The following is a 22,896-nucleotide window of genomic DNA, read 5'->3' as shown; positions in this document are numbered from 1 at the left end:
ACGTTTCGATGTCAATACGTCGTCATCAGGTCATACCATGATGAAGAGGCTACAAATGGCTTATATACAAGTGAGGAACAGGGGCAGGCCCTTCAATTAGCCAATGTCCAAAGCCCAGCAATAATTCATTATTGCTGGCCTTTGGACATATCTTGTGCCATATATGTTGGACATTACTTGTAACACATGCAGTCTGATGGTGTCATGGGACAAGCAGACGTCCCCCGTTTAATAGTATGTGGGACAAGCAGTGTTGTTTTTGGCAGCAAATTTTGATGTTAGTTTTAGTCATAGTAGGTAGCAGGTAGGACATTAATCGTTATGGCTGTGACATGACCTCCTTGTAGGACTATACGGTCAATCTGTCAACACCAGTGTTGGGAGCGCAGAAGTGGAGAGAGACGTGGGAGTTGTGGGCGTGCTGCAGCATTCTGGATTGGTTGTAGCATTGGTTTGAGAGAGTATGCAGGCAGAACAGAAATAGATAGTTGCAGCAGTTGAGCCAGGACATAACTGATGCCTGCCTCAGATAAGGAGCTGTTGGTGAGGAAGGCTCTGATCCGCCAAACGTTTTAAAAACTTGGCGAGACAGATGTGAGTGGCGTATTGATATGTATGAACAGTGCCATCATCATTTCAAGTTGATTTATGTCAATTGAACACTTTAATACTCAGGATTCTGCTGTCTAGTAGAAGTTAGTAGCGGACTAACTAGTAACTATACATACACTTGGTAGAATTTGGAAGTGGTCACGGTCACAAAACCTATCTTCCTGTTTTCATTCCCTTTCTATTGCTATAATTTCTTGCATGCCACTCCCATTCCCTCGCATTGCATTGTGGGACTCATTCTGTACCTTTCTAACTTCTTGACGTGCCTCTCTTCTTCCGTCTCTCCCTTGGCTGCCCTGCCTGGGTCATAGAACCCCTTTACTGTGATTTTTACAGACGTAGGGGGACTATGTTAACTTTCCCCCAATGACAAACTGTCTTTTATGCTATCTAGTGACCAGAGGGAGACAGATGGGTGGGTGGGGGGGGATATAATGGGTGGGGGGGATCTATAACGTAAGATAGTGAGGGATATCTATGTATAATGAGGGTGTACAGTACACCAGCCTCATTTCCTGAGGCAGGTTTGTGAAAGAGTCGGATTCTGTGTTAGCCATTAAAGCATAAGGGCAGAAATTATTTGGTTATTTAAAGTGGTTCTTTGAAATTAGTTCTGCCTTCTGGCGAGAAATTATGTTGTATTATTCTGTGAAGTAATTCCATATTACAGTATTCAGAAACTATTTTTGCCATCTTATGTTCCACGCCAACCGTTGAACTTGAGAGGTTTCATAAGGCAGCTGGGTGGTTGGGCCTGTAATTGTTAAAGTGTGGTAATGTGGTCTACTTGGTTAGTGTTTCATTAACACTCACTGTGTCTGCTGTGAGTTTGTTGTTTTGTATGGTGGTGGTGGTCGTGGTGGTGAAGATATGTTGAATTCTAAACCTGTCTCTCTGATGTCCTCATAAAGTTTCCTGTCAGGGCCTCATTTTATAATGTTTTCATGCGCTACCTCCATGCTTATAAAAAAGTACTAAGTACTATAAATACTATATAAAGTATACACATTTCTGGGCAAGTGGAACAACATTATATAGGTCTGTTCACACCAAGCACTATAATTATAACTAAGTTAACAAAAAAAGGTTCTAACTCCAGTGTATGGCAGGGTTCACACCACAACTATAACAAAGATGATGGTGAACAATATAATAACTGTATAGTTGTTATCATTGGCGTGTACAGCCCTTAATAGTCAAGAACCAAACCAAAAAAAAGGCAAAATAAAATAAAAATATTGGAAGCGGTTGAACTTCATTATTTGTTTTTAAAAGAGAGAGAGAGAGAGAGAGAGAGAGAGAGAGAGAGAGAGAAAATACTTTGTCTTTTTAATCATACCTTTTTGTAAGCCGCTCCGCTCCAAAGTCTTATGTAATATAACAGGTGCACACTCCAAAACATGCAGATAAAAACACTAGTTGGCACGCACAACCCTACTACGCTTTCTGATAATTTGTTAAAGTGCACGGCCGTAGTCCGGGATGAGCACATTTACACACAATGACGAAGGCTTTATAGGCTGCAACATGTCTCGGGCTACTGCTGTGTGCACTTTAATAAATCATCAAAATGGCTTATAGCTCGTGGGTGCAGAATTTTGTTTGCATCAGTCTTTTTGCTCCTGAACAAACTTCCACCAAACCCTGAGTGTTAAATTAAGTCAAACAGGCTTACGTACGTAAAATATACTCTCTGGCGTTGTTAGAAAGAAGAAGAAATGGCAGGGTACATCTTTAGTTTTTTCTTCTAATTATTAGTTTGGCCCCAAAGAATTGTGTTTATTGTCATGATTTGTCAGGAGCCGAGTTGGCTATGTCCAAGGCTTAAAGGTCTTTAAATAAATACTTTCTGAGACGTCTATGGGAAAAAAATAATGGGAAATTCTCTTCCGAGCCGCTCGCCATTCTGGTGTGGAAGCATTCTGAGGGGCCTCTCTTTCACATCACTGTAACGTGTGACCAGTCGTCGAAAGTACATTTACTTAAGTACTGTATACTTAAGTACAATTTTGAGGTATTTGTACTGTTAGTATATCCAATCTCCAATAGTTGTACTTCTACTCCACTACATCTCAGATCCAAATATATTGTACTTTTACTCCACTACATTTATTTGAAAACCTTACGTTACTAGTTACTTTACAGATTTGGATAATTATTACAAAACATACATTACCCGCTTAAGCCCTGTGTACATTTTGGCCACTACTCAAGTGCATGTTGAATTCTGGACTTTAACTTGTAACACATAACAACATAACACGTGACATGTGACACATAGCACACAGTGAGAGGCACAGTCACACAAGTTGTATTACTATACTTTATACTATAAATGCCATGTTTAAACCTGAACCTAAGGTGGAGGAAGCGCACCACAAATAGTGACCAGGTTTGACTGAGGGGCTGCCATTGTGCAGCCTCCAGCTGCCTCCAACAGATTTTATTCATTTTTTAATCCAAAATGGGTTAATAGCACAGACGAGAGCATGTCTGGAATAAATGTCAGAGCTGAAATCAACATGCAAATATGAAATAAATGCCTAAACATGTAGCTAGGTGTAATGTTAGAGACCACGTGAAAGTGAACCTTTCAAGCTTGATTTCTCAACTCGCTGTTTTATGCAAGACATTACTCTATAAGCCATATCTCTAAAGCTGGTGGGTCAAACTAAACAACCAATATGTCAATTTGAAGCTTTGATTCCCTGCTATCATATTATGACATGGAAAAATAAAACAAAATATAATGACTTTAGCACCGGTCACAATTAGCTATTATAGAAGCTCTCACACAACACGTCGACAACACCAGCACACGTACATTATACAGTACATCAAGCATATACAGTATCTCCAACCTAACCTCTGAATGCCGAATCCTTTTCCTAAATCCAACCTGAATTTTCTCCTAATTGTAAGCTCTAAAACTCTTAACTCCAACAACCTTTTAAACCATAAAATAACCATCTCTCTTATGATGAGTCTGAGTAGGACCATGAGGACCCTCACAATGTCCATTTCTCAAATTCTACTACTTGCTAGTAATCATACCATGCAGACAGGCATTGTATGTTGTTGACTACTAGACGTATACAGTTTCCACAAATGCTAGATATGATGCTGTTTAGATACAGTATATCAAGGTTCATAGTGTACCATACTGTAGGTTTGACGACCTCGGAACTATAGTATCCTATAGTTACTGTGTAGCTTAGTTTATTTATTGGCATTCTGACCATTTATCCAATCATTTACTCTGATCTTGAACTTTGTAAGTGACTCTGGATAAGAGTCTCTGCTAAATGCTTAAAGTGTAATTGGTCTGGACACATTCATAGTTCATACTCCAGACATATCCACATACCACAGTTGGCTGTGTCTGCCGAGTCAGGCTTTTCTCCTTGTCTGTAGTAGTTCTACTCCTGGGAGATCAACAAGACAGTTACACATTCCTCTTTGCCATTTTCACTTTGTTGCATATATATGTGTAGCCTATAAGTACGCAGGTGACCGAGAGTAGAGGTCTCAAAATCTCGCGGGAAGCTTTGAACAAAGTGAGCATAAGCTGGAGGAGAGAGAGAGAGACACCGGCCTCTTCTTTTCCCAAGTGGGCAAATTGTGCGGCGCACATGTGCACACACGTATGCATTCCACAGCTCATATTCCTTTAGCACTCGTGAGCCCACGAGTTGTTGCCAGAGTTCTGCTAGCCTCATCAGTCAGCACAGCTGTGTGCGTGGGTGGGTGGGTGCGTGCGTGTGTGTGTGCTGTGATATGAGAGGCCTATAGCATTTTTGCTATGGGTCATGGGCCTGTTCCCCTGACCTTATTTTCATTCTCTCTGGTCTTTTGTTTCATGCATCCAAGTAAGTTTGACTGGTTAGCTCATTCGGTCTAGCCAAAATGTATCACTATCACTTCCTTATTGTTATTCAAAACCCACCTGTGGAGAAATGTGACGAATGCCGTCTTTCAAGTTAGTTTTTCATTTAAAGAAATATATATATATATATATGTGATCTCCACTGGGAACAGGTCTCTCTCTTTTTTAATGATAAATATTTTAATGGTGCTCAGAGACTAATTCCCCCCCTTCTGTGCCAGAGACATTACTTACATTAATATCCACTTGACCCAGCTTTGGCAAAGATTTGGCGGTGGGGGTGTTATGCTGTTCAATTTCGCATGGTTCTCTTTTTGATGTTAGTTGGTATGCTGTGTCAGCACAGGCTGCAAGGTTGAAGGTACTCGCTGTGCCGACCGTGAGGATGATGCGTCACATGGAAGCTTGCGGGGCAAGTCAAGCAAGAAAAGAAAAAAATTAAAAAGCAGGACTTGCACGCACATGCGTATGCATTCTTTTTTAATCTATGAATAATTCCCAGAAGGAATTCTTTTTTAATCTATGAATAATTCCCAGAAGGAAAGAAATGCCAAGCGTGGTGTGGGTCATAAGATTATGACTTCCATAATGTAGTTTATTTGTGACTTCTTGTCTGGAGGACAGAAATAAAAAACATCATCGCGGTCACAAGCTTGTGTGACTCTTACAGTCGTTACTGTGAATTAAATAAAGTGGTTGTTTTTTTTCTCCACTAAATGCTTTGTTTGCTCTCCATCTGTCAGGCTATGCTTTCCTGCTGTTTCAAGAGGAGAGCTCAGTCCAGGCTCTGATCGACGCCTGCATCGAGGAGGACGGCAAACTCTACCTGTGTGTTTCCAGCCCCACCATCAAGGACAAACCTGTGAGTTTATAGGGCTGGGTCACACTAGCCTGGCTAATAAGCCAGACTAATATCACACAACACTGTCGCCTTGCCAACGGCTGATTCGGTCTGGCTTATTATCCAGTCTAGGGTCACACCACCATACCGCAATACTGTGTGAGGCATACCACGCTATCAAGTTCATAACCGCAATTATTATTATTTTTATGAAATCATGCTTCCTTCAATGCATGAGGAGTGAGCAGGCCGCTAACTGTGCCACTGCACTGTGCCCCCTTATATTATCATTATAACAATGATTATTATTATGTATTCCTTTTTCAATTTCATTCAAAGCAATTTTTGAGGTATCGCTCAACACCGCAATACTGCATACCGTCGGTAAAAAGTGTATATATATTGCCGCGAGGAATCCATAACACCCCAGCCCTGCCTGTGATGAGGGGCCGACTTTTTGGTCGAAGTGAGGATTATCATGCTTTTTATGCACTTGTTGCACGCAAGTCGGTCCACATAAACTGACTGCTTTTCTTAGATAGGCCTACTACTGAGGATCGATGCAAATTGGGAATCATGGTTATCAAATACCCATTGTACCCGTCTCTCTCTGTCCCTTTTGTGCCCATATATGGAGATCTCTGCATCGTGTCTGTCTTGTTCCTTTTATCAGTTTTATGCCCATATATGATGTGTACACGTGCAATTTTTAATCGCACACACAGGATCTGGTAAACTGAGGAGTGTTTTGGCCACTTTTCCTGTTCAGGTCCAGATTCGTCCCTGGAACCTCAGTGACAGTGACTTTGTGATGGATGGATCACAACCTCTGGACCCCCGCAAGACCATCTTTGTGGGAGGGGTGCCACGGCCTCTGCGTGCAGGTAAGAGGACTTCTCTGGTACCATGCATGCAGGCAGCACATCTTTTTTTCATAAAAAGCACTTAAGTTGCACTGGATGTGCATTCTTTTTTGCGATCTACATAAAATCTCTTCGCCGAAAATAGAAAATCCAACATTGTAGATTTGCTATACTTTTAGTGAATGTTCCTCCCCAAGAATAGGGGTTCTCAAGTGATTAACTCGAACCCTCCAACATGGCTTCATGAGGTCGGCTGGCCCAGTGTGTTGGAAGGCTCAGAGGCTGTAATCAGGGACCTGCACAGATGGACACTAAGGTGGTCCCACTGGACAGCAACATGCCCTTTTGAAAGTTCAGTTTTTGTACGGTTTGTTAATTGTATTTTTGTTTTGTACAGTATGTGGCCCATCGTGACATCGATGGGCCACATCTACAAAGCTTCTAATATATTAGTTATGCACCAAAATCTATAAATCTCACACACTATTAACTATTAACATTATTTCTTTCAAAATAGAAGCTCGGGGTGCCGGGAAGATATGGCCGCTTTTACTCTGTAAGCCCCCCGCCTTTTCGTTCCGGAGACATATTTTTGCTCGCTAAGATTACGATAAAGTCGCTCGCTTCATATTTTGAACGAGAGGCATGTTGAAATGACTATCCTAGTATATCCATCTGGTCAAAACCACGGAGAGCTCCTTAGATTACGCGCGCCGAATTCGGAATATTTTTCTCTCGTTTGATATCAATGAAAATGCGCTAGGATGTGTGTACACACACAAACCCGTCGGTTGGATTAGTTCCCAAACGTCGTACGGTCTAAATGGGTTAAGGCATCCGGCGGTTCCACACGCTTTTTCACTTTGAGCACCAGCTGCCCCTCAAGATGTCTGTGCACGCCACTGGCTGTAATGAAAGTTCTTCCCCGTGGGAATGTAATCCTCCAAACCTCCTAGGGTTTCCAGGAAGTGGGCCAAAACCCGGTGGTCACGTTAAAGTATTCATGGTATATGGTTGGTAGATAGCTCAATCTTTCTGTTCTAAGAGATAAACATCGCTCGCTTGTTGTCTGCAATGTGACTCCTGCTAATTTGCAGACGGCTGGATAATGAATAGTGCAGCTAGTACTGCAGACTGCTGGACTCATGTGATGCATACTGTAGATAGTGCCATGCTGCAGTCAGACACCCCCTCCCCCCCACCCCCACCTCTTAGTTCAAAACAAGAACAGGAGGTAGTATAGTACTATATAGTATAGTGTGAGAGTTACTTTCCACAACTGATTAAAAAAATCACACCTGTGTGAACCAAGTGGTGCAACTCCCCTCCCTCTCTCTCTCTCTCTCTCTCTCTCTCTCATTAGAGACACAGCACTACCCCTCTCTCTGTTTCTGGCGCCCCCTACTGGTATAAATATGTAACATACTCGTGCTCATACACACACACACACAGGTACACAGGTACACGGACAAAGCTGGATGTAGAAGTGGTTGCACCACTTAAAAACAGTCAACACTGAGATTTGTGATCCTAAGTACATTTACTTACAGTAAGTACTGTACATGGGTACAATTGAGGAATTTGTACTTTACTTGAGTATTTCCAATACTTCTTACTTCTGCTCCACTACATCTCATATCCAAATATTGTACTCCACTACTATCTATTTGAAAACTTTTGTTAATAGTTAACTTTGTAGATTTTTGATTATTATTACAAAACATACATTAACCACTTCAGCCATAATTACATTTTGTCCATTTGAAAATAGAAGCTCACAATGCGTTGCGATGCGATGCATTGTGAGCTATAGTAGACTAGATCTGCTATTTGCAAAATATTTGTATACATTTTAAGACTTGAAATGGGACATTCTTCATAGTAGTGAGTACTTTCTACTTTTGGTGCTTTTTATTTTTTGGTACATTTTGATGACAAGTCAAAGTCGGCGACACAAGTGTGTTCCTACTCACATACTCACAATGTGACTCGTGAGTATACTTTTCCCCCACCACAGAATGTGTCACTAACGTCGCTCTACTTACGTTCCGTCTCGTCGCCCCCCTCTAGTGGAGCTGGCGATGATAATGGACCGTCTGTATGGAGGCGTGTGCTACGCCGGCATCGACACCGACCCGGAGCTCAAGTACCCGAAGGGGGCGGGGCGCGTGGCCTTCTCCAATCAGCAGAGCTACATCGCCGCCATCAGCGCCCGCTTCGTTCAGCTGCAGCACAATGACATCGACAAGAGGGTGAGCAAAGTTCCTGTGTTTCTCTTATGACGCTGATGACGTAACTAAGGTACGTGTGGTGATCGTACCTTAGTAGGCCACGTATGGCCTACTGCAAGTTGGCACCTCGACAGAGTGCATTTCTAGTTTATTATAATGCATCCAGCATCACTAGTATAATGTTTTTACCCGTTCTTGGCGTCTCTGTCGCCTAGTAACGTTTAGCTTCCGTGTTGTGCACGTCATTGAATATTTTCCCTCCGTCCAGACTATCTCAACTCTTGAGAGCATAACATAAAATCTTTACACTTATCGCGGGTCTATTTGGTTTCATTCTACGATCTCAAGAGTTAAATTACTAAACATCCCTATTACTTCATTTACAAGAAGTCTAGACAATTAAAGAATGTAGACGAATTGTTATTTTGATCAATGTTTGCCAAAGGCATGGAATTGTAGACAAAATCTTTTCCAATGAAAACAAATGTTCTTTAGTTTTGGGTCCGAGAGGATAGATCTCATCAGATGGTGGTTCCGTGGCTCAAATGCCGAAGGGTTGAAAACCAGTGTTGTAGAGCGAAGCTCTCAGTCGAGCCTCCTCTCCTCCCATGTGTATCAGAGCTTTCATTACAGCTCAGTTTCCAGCCTCCTTACTGGACTCAGCCCACAGTAGCGCTAGGCCCAGGGAGGCCCTGGCTGTGTGTAATAATGACCATGGGCTTTGGGGCTGCTGGAGTCCCGACTCCCGACAGATGTTTTCAAGTTGCAGACGCACAGGGCCGGCTTAATTATAGTACTTCCCTATTATATAGACATACACTATATTCACTTGGGTTGTGCTGGCTTGGCTTGCCTGGGCCTGACGGCCAGTATAGTAGTGTGCCGAGTTGTGACCAAGCGAGACTGGTTGTCAGCCAGCAGGCCTATAGTGTCTGCAGAGGCTGCCTGCCTCCCCCATACCTCCATATACCTCCATCACCAACTACAGTATCCTCGGGGGCTGGTTATGGTGTCTTTAGTTTGACTGGACTGACATTTGAACTAAACTATTTAATATAAGTATTCTTCCCTGGACCAAACGGGACACAGAAAGAAAGAAGTAGTAGTATACACACAGCATACTGTACAACACAAGCAGCAAAAAACAAAGTTCCTACCTTGAGCCATCTTTTACTTGATGTCATCAGTTGTGTAAGTGATGCCAGGGTCAAACTTTGGAACCCATGGGTAGAGAGAGAGAGTTAGTTCACGATGAGCCCTCCAGCTGGGTCTCCAGTCATCTCCATGGCTCCCAGTATCAATGGCACCGACCAGCTCATTCTCCTGGCTGCCATCTTCTCACTCAGTCTTGATGTTTTAGTACTGCAAATAGCATTCTGGTGTAGTGCAGTGTTCAGGGATTTAGGGCAGGCTCTATAGGGTCCAGCATTCACAGCATATGCATGTCACAGGAGAATGGACTCAGGGCTGAGAAGAAGCTGAGCTTCGTGAACCTGTGGAGAAGGTTGAGAGACGCCATAAGCTTTGAGTATACAGTAAGTAATTAAGGAAATTAAGGAAAGAAAGAAAGTGAGCTGACCAAGCGCCACATACTGTAGTGTACACTGTACCATGTCACAACTCACTAGCAACAGCATATATAATACATTTTAGGAAGGAAGCTGCCTTGAAATAAATTGAGAGATAGAAATTTGTTGCAATTCAGGTTGTAACACTTGGTTCAATATAATTTTCAATGAAACCATCATTGGTAAACCGTTAAGAATGATGTTTCATACAAGGATTTGGTGCTGTGACAATCCAAACAAAAAATTTATTCTATAAATGTATATAGGACCCATGCACACAGTGCTTCAAGCTCCTTTATTTATTCATTTCACCCTCTCAAACGCACACACACACACACACACACACACACACACACACACACACATTAATGCTTAGCATAGGTAGCTAACTCACCTGCAGAATAAAAACAAATGGACCAAGCAGTTTGTTATGAAGATTAATTAACTTCTCATTCAAACTGTCCCACACTGAGCAGTTTTCACTTCCTAACAACCCAGACTACTCCACTCAACTTCCATGAGGTGTAAAGTTACATTATAAGTTGTTTATTTCACTATTTTGTACTACCAAACATAAGGAGTCTTGTGTCTGTTTGCAGCAGGTGTGTGTGGAGGGGGAGGGGGTGTGGGCGTGGCTACCAGAGGATTTTAAAGAGCACACTTGAAGCCTGCTCAGTGCTCAGGGAGTGTCTACAATACTTTGTTCAACCCTTTCCATGTCAAGGACAAGGTCCATTATTTATTCTGCATTTAAGCCACGTACGGACCACCATTTGATGACATTTACCGTCTCAGACCACAAACTTGTTTTAGAATCTTTTGTTGTCGTTGAATAAGACAATTACATGCTGGATTGATGTGTTATCTTATCTCTCCTATGGTAATAGGCAAGCGTTGATCAAACTAACAATTCTTCTACATTCTCTTAATTGTGTAGACATCTAATAAATTAAGTAATGCAGATGTTTAACAATAATTTAACTCTTGAGAGCATAAAATGAAACCAAATGGTTTCATGGTTACGCTCTCAAAAGTTAAAGATCTATAAGAGTCCATTTGGTTACCAACTCTCCATCATTTAAGTTTAACTGGGGACCACCTGGAACCCCCTCAAGGACCACTGGTGGTCCCCAGACCACTGGTTGAGGTCAGCATGAATCACACCTATACCAAGGCTTCTCTAGTCTCCATGCCAACGCCACTCTTGTTTCTTGTCTCCTATACTATAGCCTCATTGAGACTGAGACCAGTTTCTACAAATATATTCTAAATCCTGACAGTTTTCTGAAAAACCTATGTTTCTATATCTCAAACTATTTCATGTCAAGGACCCCCAAAATTATATGTAATTGGTCGCCGACCCCCATCAGAAAATATTATTGTTATTCCAGGGACCCCCAGAAACAAAAGATATGAGTTAAAAAAGTTTGCTGTGAAAGAATATTATATTCAAACATTTGCACATGTTTTCATGATTTTTTCTAAAATCGCACATCCACATCTACAAGCTCGTAGCGTGGCACTCGCGTACGCCCCGTGATTTGGGTCAAATTGGAGCGACTCAAATGTCTTCTGTTCTTTTCGTTTGTGTGTGTGTCGTCCTCAGGTGGAGGTGAAACCGTACGTCCTGGACGACCAGATGTGCGACGAGTGCCAGGGCGCCCGCTGCGGTGGCAAGTTCGCGCCCTTCTTCTGTGCCAACGTCACCTGCCTGCAGTACTACTGCGAGTACTGCTGGGCCAGCATCCACTCCCGGGCCGGCCGCGAGTTCCACAAGCCACTGGTGAAGGAGGGGGGCGACCGTCCTCGACACGTGTCCTTCCGTTGGAGCTGAGAGGGGTGTCCGGGCGTCGCGTCAGCCCCTGTTCCTGGTGGAGCCCCCCCCCCCCCATCCATCCATCCATCCATCCGGCCCCATAGTCCCAAACAACACCACCCGAGGACAGCGCTGCACCCCCAACCCCACCCCACTCCACTCCACCCCCGCTCCACCCCATTACCACCATGCGGAAAAAAAGCAAAAAGGATCGAATAATACAGTACATGGGACTTTCTTACTCGAGTGACACCACGCTGAACTCATTGTACAGTGTTTTTCCCCCTCTCTGAAAATACACAGGGGGAAATTTAAGTGAAATTTGCGAAAGTCTATCAGCTTAGAATTTGCACTTTGGCACAAAATCTCACTAAACGCACATAGGATGGTCTGTATGTTTAACACCTGGTTATGTTCTGTTGCCTGGGTGGCTCGCTGTGTCCTGCTGGAACCCACCTTGATGAGACAGAGGTGGGACCGTTCCCATATTTAAAAAAAAATATATAGAGAGATTTTTGTTATTTATCTATGTCTATAAATAGATAATTTAAAATTTGTGTAAAAGGAGCATGCACTTATTTTCAAAAAAAAAGAAAAGAAAAACTATTGTAGGTTGCCCCTAGAAAAATAATTACCAAAGGCAAATGAAAATTAATGCATACAGAAAAGTAAAATAGGATGTAGCAAGATCTAACAACTATCCAGTAGTGTGGGCCAGTAACGCCCAGAGTAAAAATAACACGGCTATACTCACTCTCAATTTTGACTCTGAAGATATTAATACCTCATAAGCGCAATCTGATTATTTTGCTTTTGATTTCTAGGACTGTTTTATAATAACATTATGTTTTAGTGTTATGTCAATGTAATGCTGCAATAGCTTTGCTGCTAAATTCATGGTATGAACAGATACCACAAGTACTTTATTCAGGCTATAGGGTGTAAAAAACAAAACAAACACTCACACAAAAAACAAGGAAACTAGAGAAGCGCCCAGTGTTAACTAACGATGACGAGCTATCATAGGGGGGGAGGGGGCACCCCTAAGATAATGATGGCTATCATGGTGGAGGGGTGGGAGGAGGGGAGTGGGCTGCGTCGCCCCGTAACTGCATGTTTATTTCAATCGGGTTGCTGCATGCAATAGAATTATTTCAGTATCATTCAACTATCTATTCAACTCTGCCCATGTTTGCACAACACTCTATAGGTGTACATACAAACTAGCACGGAAACCGGACAGGAATAGGAAAAAATGATGGGTCAGATGCTGGACCCACTGGTACCACTGGGCTGGGTGCCAGAGCATAAGGAAGAAAAAAATATATATATATATATTATATTTAAAAAGATGGTCAACACATCCTAAAGATTGGGGACGCGTGGGGGGGAAAAACGTAATCTTAAATCCAATTAAATGTAGGATTTACTATTTAAAACTGTCTATGATAGGTGAAGTACGTTTTTTTTGCAGTGATTGTTGATATAATTGTGCAATTTTTTTTATACCGTATGTAGTTAGGTCTTGAGTATGCCTATAGAACTGTGATTCGCTTTAACTGTCGTTGATGTCCGACATAGAAGTCCTGTGAAACTTCATAACTAGTGTATGCACATCGTATATGTGTTCTCTTGTACACACACACTTGCACCAGTACAAACAGCCTCTTACACACATAGACACACGTAACGTTATACAGATGTTAGTGTTATGTTTCTCTCACTCTCTCACTCACACACACACACACACACACACACACACACACACACACACACACACACACACACACAAGCAGGCGTAGATGCACATAGTCTGATCCAACACATACATAAAACAGAATAATGAGCTTGAGTAAGAAACAACCACAGTTCACAAAACGTTCATGTGCCCCAAAATAACCAAAGAGCTCACGTTCAACTTCAGCAAACCACCCACCGACACACACACACACACACACACACACACACACAGTCACAGTCACACACACACACACACACACACACACACACACACACACACACACACACACACAGCTACCCACAAAAGAGACTGCGCTAATAATTAAGCCTCACCTGAGGGGGCTAAAGGTAGATGCATTTTGTGGAATAATTTTGATAAAGAACGAAGGCAGTGACTAGATTAAAAAGCAGAACATTATATGAAGCTACTGGAGACTTTTAGGTTGACAAACTGAGCTCCTCCTTAGCCTGCACACGCTGTCACTACACGGCTATAGGAGGTTGGAATAACATTGCCAGAACAGCTGGGTTACCATATTTATCCAGATTATTATTATTTTTTTCCTGCAAAGCTTGAAGTAGATTATTGACCTGCTAAAATGGTGGACATATTTTTTTATCAAAAGGCTATGGTATAGGGTGCAGTTCAATGGACTGGGGGAGGGTTGGGCTATGCGGGTGGGATGGGGAGGCATTTGGTAGTTATGAATGCAATACCTAGAATCTTAAGTATTGGCTGCTGAAGTTGGGGTGGCTTGGGTTTGATCGGTGGAACTGGGGGGGGGGGGGGGGGGGGGGGGGGGATGGGTTGGGTTGAGGGCTAAGTTACACTGGTTTTAACAGTTTTATGGACAATCCGACTGGATCTCAATTACATCGTTGCAAGTTTGTGTGTCGTTTTCCCCCCTCGTCTGTGAGCTGTGATTGTCCCGTGATGAGACCCCGCAGTCCCTCTCTCGTTTTAGTCGCAAACTGTTTGCTTTAGATAGACGTTTTGTTTGTTTATTGTAAAAGATAACTAATTGAAACTAAGCAGAAGATACTTTTTTACTAAGACGAAAAAAAAAGAGGCTAACCAAACCATGAGTAATAATGTATAACCCTATGAAAGTGAACTCTGGGTGTTTTTGTGATGTTTCTTTCCCCACCCAGATGGGTTTTCTATGTTTGTTTCTTCTCTATGATAGACATTTGTTATGCACTACTCTTTGTATCTGAACAGTTTGACAGTCAGCAATTCTTTTTGTTATTAAGAAAAGAAAAACGAAAAAGCGTGCTTTCTGACTGATATGATCTTTTGCAATACCTCAATTTTGAAATATATTAGGAGAGAAATTGATATTTTCTAAGTTTATTCAGATGAAAAAAAAATATATATTAATTTAATTATTCGAGAGAAATGATTTAACAGATGGTTGATTTTATTTTTTATCATGCTTATTTTGCTTTTATTTTAAAATTTTATTTTTGGAAAAAAAGAACAACTGAAGGAGCTAGAGCTTTATAACTTTAATATAATGATGTAGTTAGCGAAAGTACAGTCTACTTTATTACAGAGAAGGTTAGAGTGATCGTCCAACCAGTCGAAATGCCTTGAAGGCACAGTGTCACCAAAACCAACAAATAAAGCCCGATTCATACTTCATCACACAACTGTGTCACGCATCGGAAATAGCTGACCTATACAGTACAAGGCGCCGTGGATGCGACTCGTCGTGAGCTTGTAGATCTGCTATTTTAGGTGAGCGACACCGTGGTTCGAAGCATAAATTGGCATAAGCGGTAGTGATCTGAAAAACAATATCATCCGTGTTCTCCAAAAGAGATCTTTAGAAATATCAGGTGCTTAACATGAAAACTGAAGATACTTCCCTCGTTTTTTGTATATTTATAATCAATCATTTACTATGCTGACCAGAATTGTGAAAGAGATCTTCTGTTCATTATTTTTTTAAGAAAACTTTTTTATGTTTCCTAAAAGTATGTGTGCTAGTTTTTTGTTTTGTAAAAGCAACATACCCTGATTTGTTAGCCTGACATCGTTGGAGGAGGAAAAGAAAAGAAAGACTTATGAGAGTCAGTGAACTGTTGGAGGTAGAGGGAAAAGAATGTTATTTTTAAACACAAAAATACACAAGTGTTTCACCTGTAACTTGATCAAAAGCCCCCAAGGTGCATCAATTAAATGGTGGCCTTCTCTTCACGCAAGACTTGAATTAGTCCCATTTTTTAAGGCTAAGAACCTTGATTCTTTGTTGTAATGTGCAATACTGTTTGTACTGTTTGTAAAAAAGAAGAAAACAAGAAAAAAGAGGCATAAATCTTTATTGCAGAATTATTTTCATTGCAAGCATTGTGATTCACTAAAATCATTTTCTACTGTGTATTTACCTACTCTACCTGCTAGTACCTTCCAGTAGTAATGTAGCCTTTGTACTGAGAAATTTTCATTATTTTTAGAAGGTTTTGCTAAAAAAAGAATAATTTAAACATATTTACATATTTTCATTTTTATTTCGTATTTTCTTTACAGACTTATTTCTCAACCATTAATAGTTATTTCTGGGGGAGACTTTCATATCTGGTCAATGTCATTAATATTATTTTGTATTTTTACTTGGAATAAATTAATTTTATGATGCTAATTCTTTAAAAAGTTTATTTTTTCGTTTGTTCACTTTGTTTCATTTTTTGAAGCTGAAAAAAAAAACCTTTGTAATGTTGTTACTAAAGTGTCTAGATTCTTGAAACGCTAAGCTTTATGTGTTAACTCGCTGATGTTGCTGACATTAGTGTGAAAATGATCTACAGACAAAAAAAATCGACACAACACAATGGCGGTTCGTAATGTTCAGTGATTGGCAATGTAAACAAATGAATGGGCAATACAATAAAATGGCAGAATGGAGCATTATATGCAGTATGTTGTGATATAATTGTGGAAGCTGAACATTACATTTTACATTGCTTCTGCTACTACAAATGCTATGTCTTCTATTGCCACAAATACCACAATACAATAACATCCCCATTTTGTGCAGTATATAGATAACAATGATGAACCTTCAAATGTGGCCTAGAGAAATGTTGCAACTTCCTTAGATGTGAAATATTAAACAGAAACTTCTGAATAAGTCCTCAACCATTAACATGTCCCCAAATCAAGTATGTTTGGTTCCTCAGTTATGACATAGCTAGGGGATGCGCACCAGTGTGATTGTATTTTAGTATGAATGTAAGTGTTACAATGCACCGTATAGCTGAATCTAGAAGGGGGATTACATGTTTGGTGTGACTGGTCTTGAAGTAGTACTGGTCTAAAGGTTTTCACATTTCTCAGCATTTCTCATTTCCCGAATGTCTAATTTGCGTAATTTCTTCTCAGTATTTTCCCATTATGGCTTCTAGCCCTCACTCAAACTCAAAACTCCATAGTGAAAAGTGAACATCACTGCGTTTTTAAAATCACGTTATACAGGTGATGCTAATATCAAACCTGATTTAAACTATAGCCCAAGACTTTTCTCTTTCATGTGTCAGTATTATACTGTACAGTACACTACACAAAGTATTTATTTGCTACATTTATTTGTATTTGTTTTAAATTAACTTACAATAAAATAAAACTATAATATGTGTGCAAATGAAAGGGACAATATTGGGCTGGTTGTAGAAAAATAGGTGAAGATTTGGGTGATGACGGTCATCTTATTTATTTCCACTCTTATTCTAGATACTGTAGATATATACACTATGTAATTTCATGTAACTCTAGAATTGGATTATATACTGTACATTCAATACAGCTTCATGGAAGTTCTTTGGGTAGGTAAACACTGTAGGTCTTGTTTTCTCGTTGTGATCTCAAAATACATGAGAAGGGGGGAAAAAAGATTGATAATGTGCTTGATATTTAGTTTTTTCCACAGACAACCCACTACTTTTGAAATGTACTTTTTTAATAAGACATCTGTGCTTTTTTTTTAGGTTTTTATTCCTGACTGGTTCTATATCTTGATGAGGCGTATTAAGATTGTTGACTTGGACCTATATGCTTGTCTGAACTTTTGCAGTAGAACTGTGATTTGAAAACATGATGGAGCTCAAACGCTGCTAATGCTTACTACTGCTTCGAAATTTGTAGATCCCATCATCCTACTTTTCCCCCCTCCCTCTTTTTCTGTACTACTAATAAGCTAAATCGTATTAAACGTAGTTGTACGACGCTGTGAAACCTTGTGGTGTTTTGCATGCATGGCCTCTTCCATCTTTCTACCACCTGTCTGTCTGTCTGTCTGTGCTCTCTTGACTGCTGCCTACAGTGAGGTGCTTATAGCAGATACTGACATGATACTGACCATGATACTTAAAAAGGGTAGCTTTGAAAATCAAAGCAAGGGTCCCACACACTGTCAGACACTTGCCAAAATGTTTTTGTCTGTCCTGATGAAGGTCTAATGAAGGTCAAATCGACCGAAACATCGACCCAATAAAGAGCAACATTTTGGCAAGTGTCTGACAGTGTGCGGGACCCTTCTTTGTTTTTCAAAGATACCCTTTTTAAGTATGCTCTATTGCCCTACGCTGTCACTAGCCTTCTGAGGTGTGCATTGGCCTTTTGCTAAAAATGATATGATACTGACATGTTACTGATCATAATACTGACCATGATACTGACATGATACTGACCATGATACTGACATGATAATGACCATGATACTACGGATGATATCTGACTATCCTATCTTCTTACATTATGCCCTTGACAACTCATTCTGCTCTTCAGTACAAATGGAGCCAAATGGACCCTTATGGGACTGGGTCCAACTATCATTTCGCCGCGGACCCCCTGGAACTCCCTCAAAGAGTTCTGGGGGTCCCCGGACCCCCACTTTGAGAACCACTGGGATATATACCACTTGTCTTTCCCAAATGGACGGCGCCACCATGCCCTCTACTGGCCCAATTAAATCTTTATAGGACTCACTCAGGTCCATTATACGGTACAAATTAAGTTAAAGAAAGGAATAGACATAAAGAAACAACTAGTGACAATTTGGCTTTGCTCTTTAATTGCTGAGAATGCAGGCAAATCTGATACATTTGCCTTCAGACATAGTATAGTCAACCTATCTGCATTGGTCGCTTAATTTCTGTGGTATTGACCCAATACACATGAGTGAAGCATTTCTCACTGTCATGCGTCATAGCATACATACCCAAACTTTAACAATACATTATACTGCAATTAAATAAATTAAAAATGCAATTAAATAAATACATGTATTGATTTAGTTGTATTTATTTATTTGCATTTTTCCTCATTGGGTTTATTTATTTAATTGTGTTATTTATATTTATTTTACTTCCATAGCAACTGCACACGTACATACTTCATGAGAATTTAGTCTATTAGTCTACTTGCCAGCCCATAGAGCCCCATTGTGAACCCGGACATGTTGAGTACACCAAGGTTGTATGTTAGAAATGTTGAGTATGGGTCCCCAGCATGTAGAAACTGCCGGATGCTAACTTGCATATAATGTTGAGAAATTTTCATAATTGGCATACTGTATGTCACCATACCATTAACAACCTATAAAAGGCCAAAAAAATCATCATGCTTTAGCATGTGAAATGTCAAACTATGATGCTGAATCCATTTCAAGTATTAGTTTTGAACAAAAACACTCCTTGGGCTAAAAACGGCCATAGCCACTTGCCCAAATGTGCTAACATCATCATCTGGCAGTTCCTATATGCTGGAGACTCATACTCAACATTTCTAACAAAAAACTTTGGTGTAGGCTACTCAACATGCCTGGGTTATAGCTAGGCTATAAAATGATGAATCATTCATGCATCATTGATGCGATATTATTTTCAGTGTCGATTCGTCACTGAAGCGCGTGTGCGCACTCTCTCTCTCTCTCTCACACACACACACACACACACACACACACACACACAGGGGGGACACTAACTAACCCATTGTTATTTTTTAGCATTAGCCTAATTATTTAATAAACAACAAACATGACTCACCAGCCGACCAGGCCTGACTTTGGGGCTGGCATCAAGCAAAAACCTTAAAAATAAAGAAAAATATATATATATTAGGCCTACTATATGGCTGGTGGCTGCGTACTGACTACTGTTATCAGTGTAAGACAAGTAGAAATTGATAAACCCACCTCTTGACGATGCTTGAAAAGGCTAGTTGCATTCATAGATGACAGACAGGTGTCAGTCATCTGACTCAATCAGGAGAAATAAAATGAAAGTGCGCCACCTGACAGACAGGGGAGTTTTCTGGTCACACCATTATCAGACAGTACTGTCCGCATTATTAGACCTTAATGCTTAGCTACCGCTGTAATTTAATTAGAATTTGATTATGTGTAGGGCAGGGCGGCAGGCCTATTGTATAAAAACTTATATGATGTCCATGTTTCAACAAAGGTTAAAAAGCACTGGTTCTCAAAGTGGGGTCCAGGGACTCCAATGATCCTTGAAGTTGTTTTTTCAAGGGGTTTCAAACTGAATTATAGGCTAGTTTATATACAATTAGCGTTAAGTCACACGTTGTGAGCTTGTAGATCGGCTATTTCTTACAAAAAAAGAATAGAATGTTGTGAAAAATGTGGAATCAAATCTTGTATGGGGGATTGTTTGATAATTAAAACCACTGCTTCAGAATTTCCCGAAACAATTCCTGGACAAAAACCAACACTTAATTCAAAGGTCTGTAGAATTTATTACAATTCCAACAGTTTAGACAAAAAGCAGCGATTACAGAAATATATACAAGTCAGAATTATTATTTTTAAAATACTTTTGTGACAAGTCTCAAGTGCCATGAGTTTCAACTTGGCCCCGAGATTCAGTCCCTGCAACGCTGCCTCAGTGCGGTGCTTTTCCAAGTTAGATTTCATCGTGTAAGGAGAAGCAGTTCATAACAGATTCTCCCATTTCTTCAATTATATAAAAAAAAGAAGACCATTTCCTTGGCCAAACATGAGTGTGTGTGCTTTACAGGCATGCATATATAGACTGCCGCCCTCTGCAGGGTGGGAGGGAGTCTTATACCGTCACTACGCATCCCCTATGCAACTTTGAAACCCATCCAAGCCACATACTAACTGTCGTAGCACAAACTCTCCAAAACACATTGCTACAAAAAAAAAAAAAAGAGCAGCTGGCTTGACTGTGTGTGTGTGGGGGGGGCTGTTCTCTTGCAGGCTCTTCACATCCACCGCCACCATTTCCCTTAGTTATACTAAAACATGGTTCCTATCCAACAAGTCCAAAACCTTCGGCAGGTGTGCTCTGGTATTGGGAGTGCTTTTTAAGACTTTGAAGAGAAAGAGGGGTCAGGGGTAAAAATGTCTGTTAATACTGTACAATTGCAATATGGCATGAGAGAAGAGGGTGGGCAATGCTCCTCAGTAACTAAACCATAACTCAACTATGATGATATACCGTGTATACTGCAGAGGCTACATATTAATATCGTCCTATGCAGTAGTAGTCTGCCTGTGTTAAGGGAACAAAAGCAGATGTCTCACACTAGGCACAAATGTAAACAAATATTGTGAGACAATCATTGCAGCTGGATAGATAAATCACTATTGGCAGCTTCGCAACTGGCCTTGAGGAAAATATAATATATCCTGACCCGACGTGCCAAACAGAAACATTGGCTCCTCCCTCCCCACTTGCCTGTATCTGAGAAATCAGGAAATGGAGGATGAATAACTTTTTCAGAAAATATAATATCTTCGACGTACATTTGTTCCTATATGTGGCGTGGGGCCTGTCTGGACCCATGCTAGCTGGGATGACACCGTGTTGGTGGTGGGTGGGTGGGGTTCTCTAAAAATGGGTTCCAGGGACCCTCAGTGTTCCTCGAGGGAGTTCCAAATGGACCCTTTACAGGTGTGCAACTGAGAGCGTACGGATGGAACCAAATAGGTTCCATTGGGGGGGTATGGCGCGGTGTCTGTGTGTGGTACGGTATGCGATGCTACAGCCAGCGGCGGTGTCGCTACAAGGAGTGCATGAAGGTGTCCAGGTCGTACTCCGTGTCGTACTGCTGCTGGTCCCACAGCTCTCCCAGGTCGTCCAGCACAGACTTCATGGAGGCCTTGCCTGAGGTGGACGGAGACGCATCGCTCCTCTCACCCTTCTCACCCTGGTCACAAGAAAAGTTACACATTGGTTGGGTAAAACACGGGGCGAGGATAAAGCTCTGTTGTTCTAGGCAAGCTTGATGTACATTATATTAGGTCAGAGTTTCTGAAAATTTCTCAAAACAGTGGGACTGTTTTGATTTCATTTGCTGGTCAGATGTCTACATTCTAAATCAATATTTGTTATGAATAAAATTTCAAACTCAAGCAGCCTAAACCAAGCGCATTAAAAACAAGCATGATTGTCCTAACCTTGTCCAGAGTGAAGAGGTTGAGAAGCTGATCTGTGCCCATGCTCTGCAGGCTAGAGTTGTCCTGGCTGATGATCGTGTTGGCAATGCTTATCTTGAACTTCTGGAGTCCCATGATCTTCTCCTCCAGTGTGCCTCGTGTGATCAGCCTGTATACGTTCACCACCCGTTTCTGCAGGACAGAGACATGTGAGACAGAAGGCACTTGATGCAGCAGACCATCTTTCACTTTATTATTAAATACCCCATGTTGCACACCATTCTTAAATATTGGAGCCATCACAAGGCCTACATGGATTTCACTTGTACTGGCTTCAGTGAGATCTTGTACTGGCTTCAGTGAGATCTTGTACTGGCTTCAGTGAGATCTTGTACTGGCTTCAGTGAGATCTTGTACTGGCTTCAGTGAGATCTTGTACTGGCTAAGAAATGGGGTCTATGGACAGCACTGGTGTACATGTCACTATACAACTACTCTGGGAACTGACCTAAATTTTTGTCCATTGCATTGATAAAGAATGATGCACACTTATGGAAGGCTTAGCCCGGGGCATGATCCGGACTGGTTCTATTGTACAGAGATGGTTACGTAAAGGCTCCAAAATGTGTCTTAAATTCAGCTTTTAAGCATAAGGGAGGCGCTTTAGCACAGTGCTGGTAAGAATACATTCACGAGCCTGCCCGAGTAGGTCCACAAATTGGGTTCAGAACTCATGTATATCAACACACAGGCATCCCCTTTGTATCAAGTCAGGTTGGGAACATGACTTAAATTGTCATTTAGACAGGACAGCGCAAATTAACGAAGAACACACACATACAGTAATGTAGTGTAAATACAGCAGATTTAGCAAGGGTGCTAAGTGTATGAAGTAACGGTATCCTCCTTGTATAAA

The 22,896-nt window shown here is 41.1% G+C and overlaps 2 protein-coding genes across 5 annotated transcripts in view; one reads left to right on the top strand and one right to left on the bottom strand.

Moving 5' to 3' along the window:
* Positions 1–16,471, top strand: part of cpeb3 (cytoplasmic polyadenylation element binding protein 3) — a 55,559-nt gene extending 39,088 nt beyond the window's left edge. For all 4 annotated transcript variants that reach the window (XM_080781340.1, XM_080781339.1, XM_080781341.1 and 1 more), the window contains 4 exons: positions 5,242–5,360; positions 6,109–6,223; positions 8,273–8,454; positions 11,608–16,471. In XM_080781340.1, coding sequence (XP_080637466.1) covers positions 5,242–5,360; positions 6,109–6,223; positions 8,273–8,454; positions 11,608–11,835 — 644 coding nt within the window. In that variant the 3' untranslated portion in view covers positions 11,836–16,471. The remainder of the gene's footprint in view (positions 1–5,241; positions 5,361–6,108; positions 6,224–8,272; positions 8,455–11,607) is intronic.
* Positions 16,472–20,294: 3,823 nt separating this feature from the next.
* btaf1 (BTAF1 RNA polymerase II, B-TFIID transcription factor-associated) overlaps positions 20,295–22,896 on the bottom strand; it is a 36,093-nt gene continuing 33,491 nt past the window's right edge. The window contains exons 37-38 of the mRNA XM_080781344.1: positions 22,002–22,172; positions 20,295–21,751 (exon numbers count right to left, since the gene is read on the bottom strand). Coding sequence (XP_080637470.1) covers positions 21,605–21,751; positions 22,002–22,172 — 318 coding nt within the window. The 3' untranslated portion in view covers positions 20,295–21,604. The remainder of the gene's footprint in view (positions 21,752–22,001; positions 22,173–22,896) is intronic.

The sequence above is a fragment of the Protomyctophum bolini genome, assembly GCF_963924005.1.
Source record: "Protomyctophum bolini genome assembly, chromosome: 14".
In the NCBI taxonomy this organism is placed as follows: Eukaryota; Metazoa; Chordata; class Actinopteri; order Myctophiformes; family Myctophidae; genus Protomyctophum; species Protomyctophum bolini.
The sequence above is the reverse complement of the archived record's forward strand: the minus strand, read 5'-3'. Positions and strand labels throughout refer to the sequence as shown.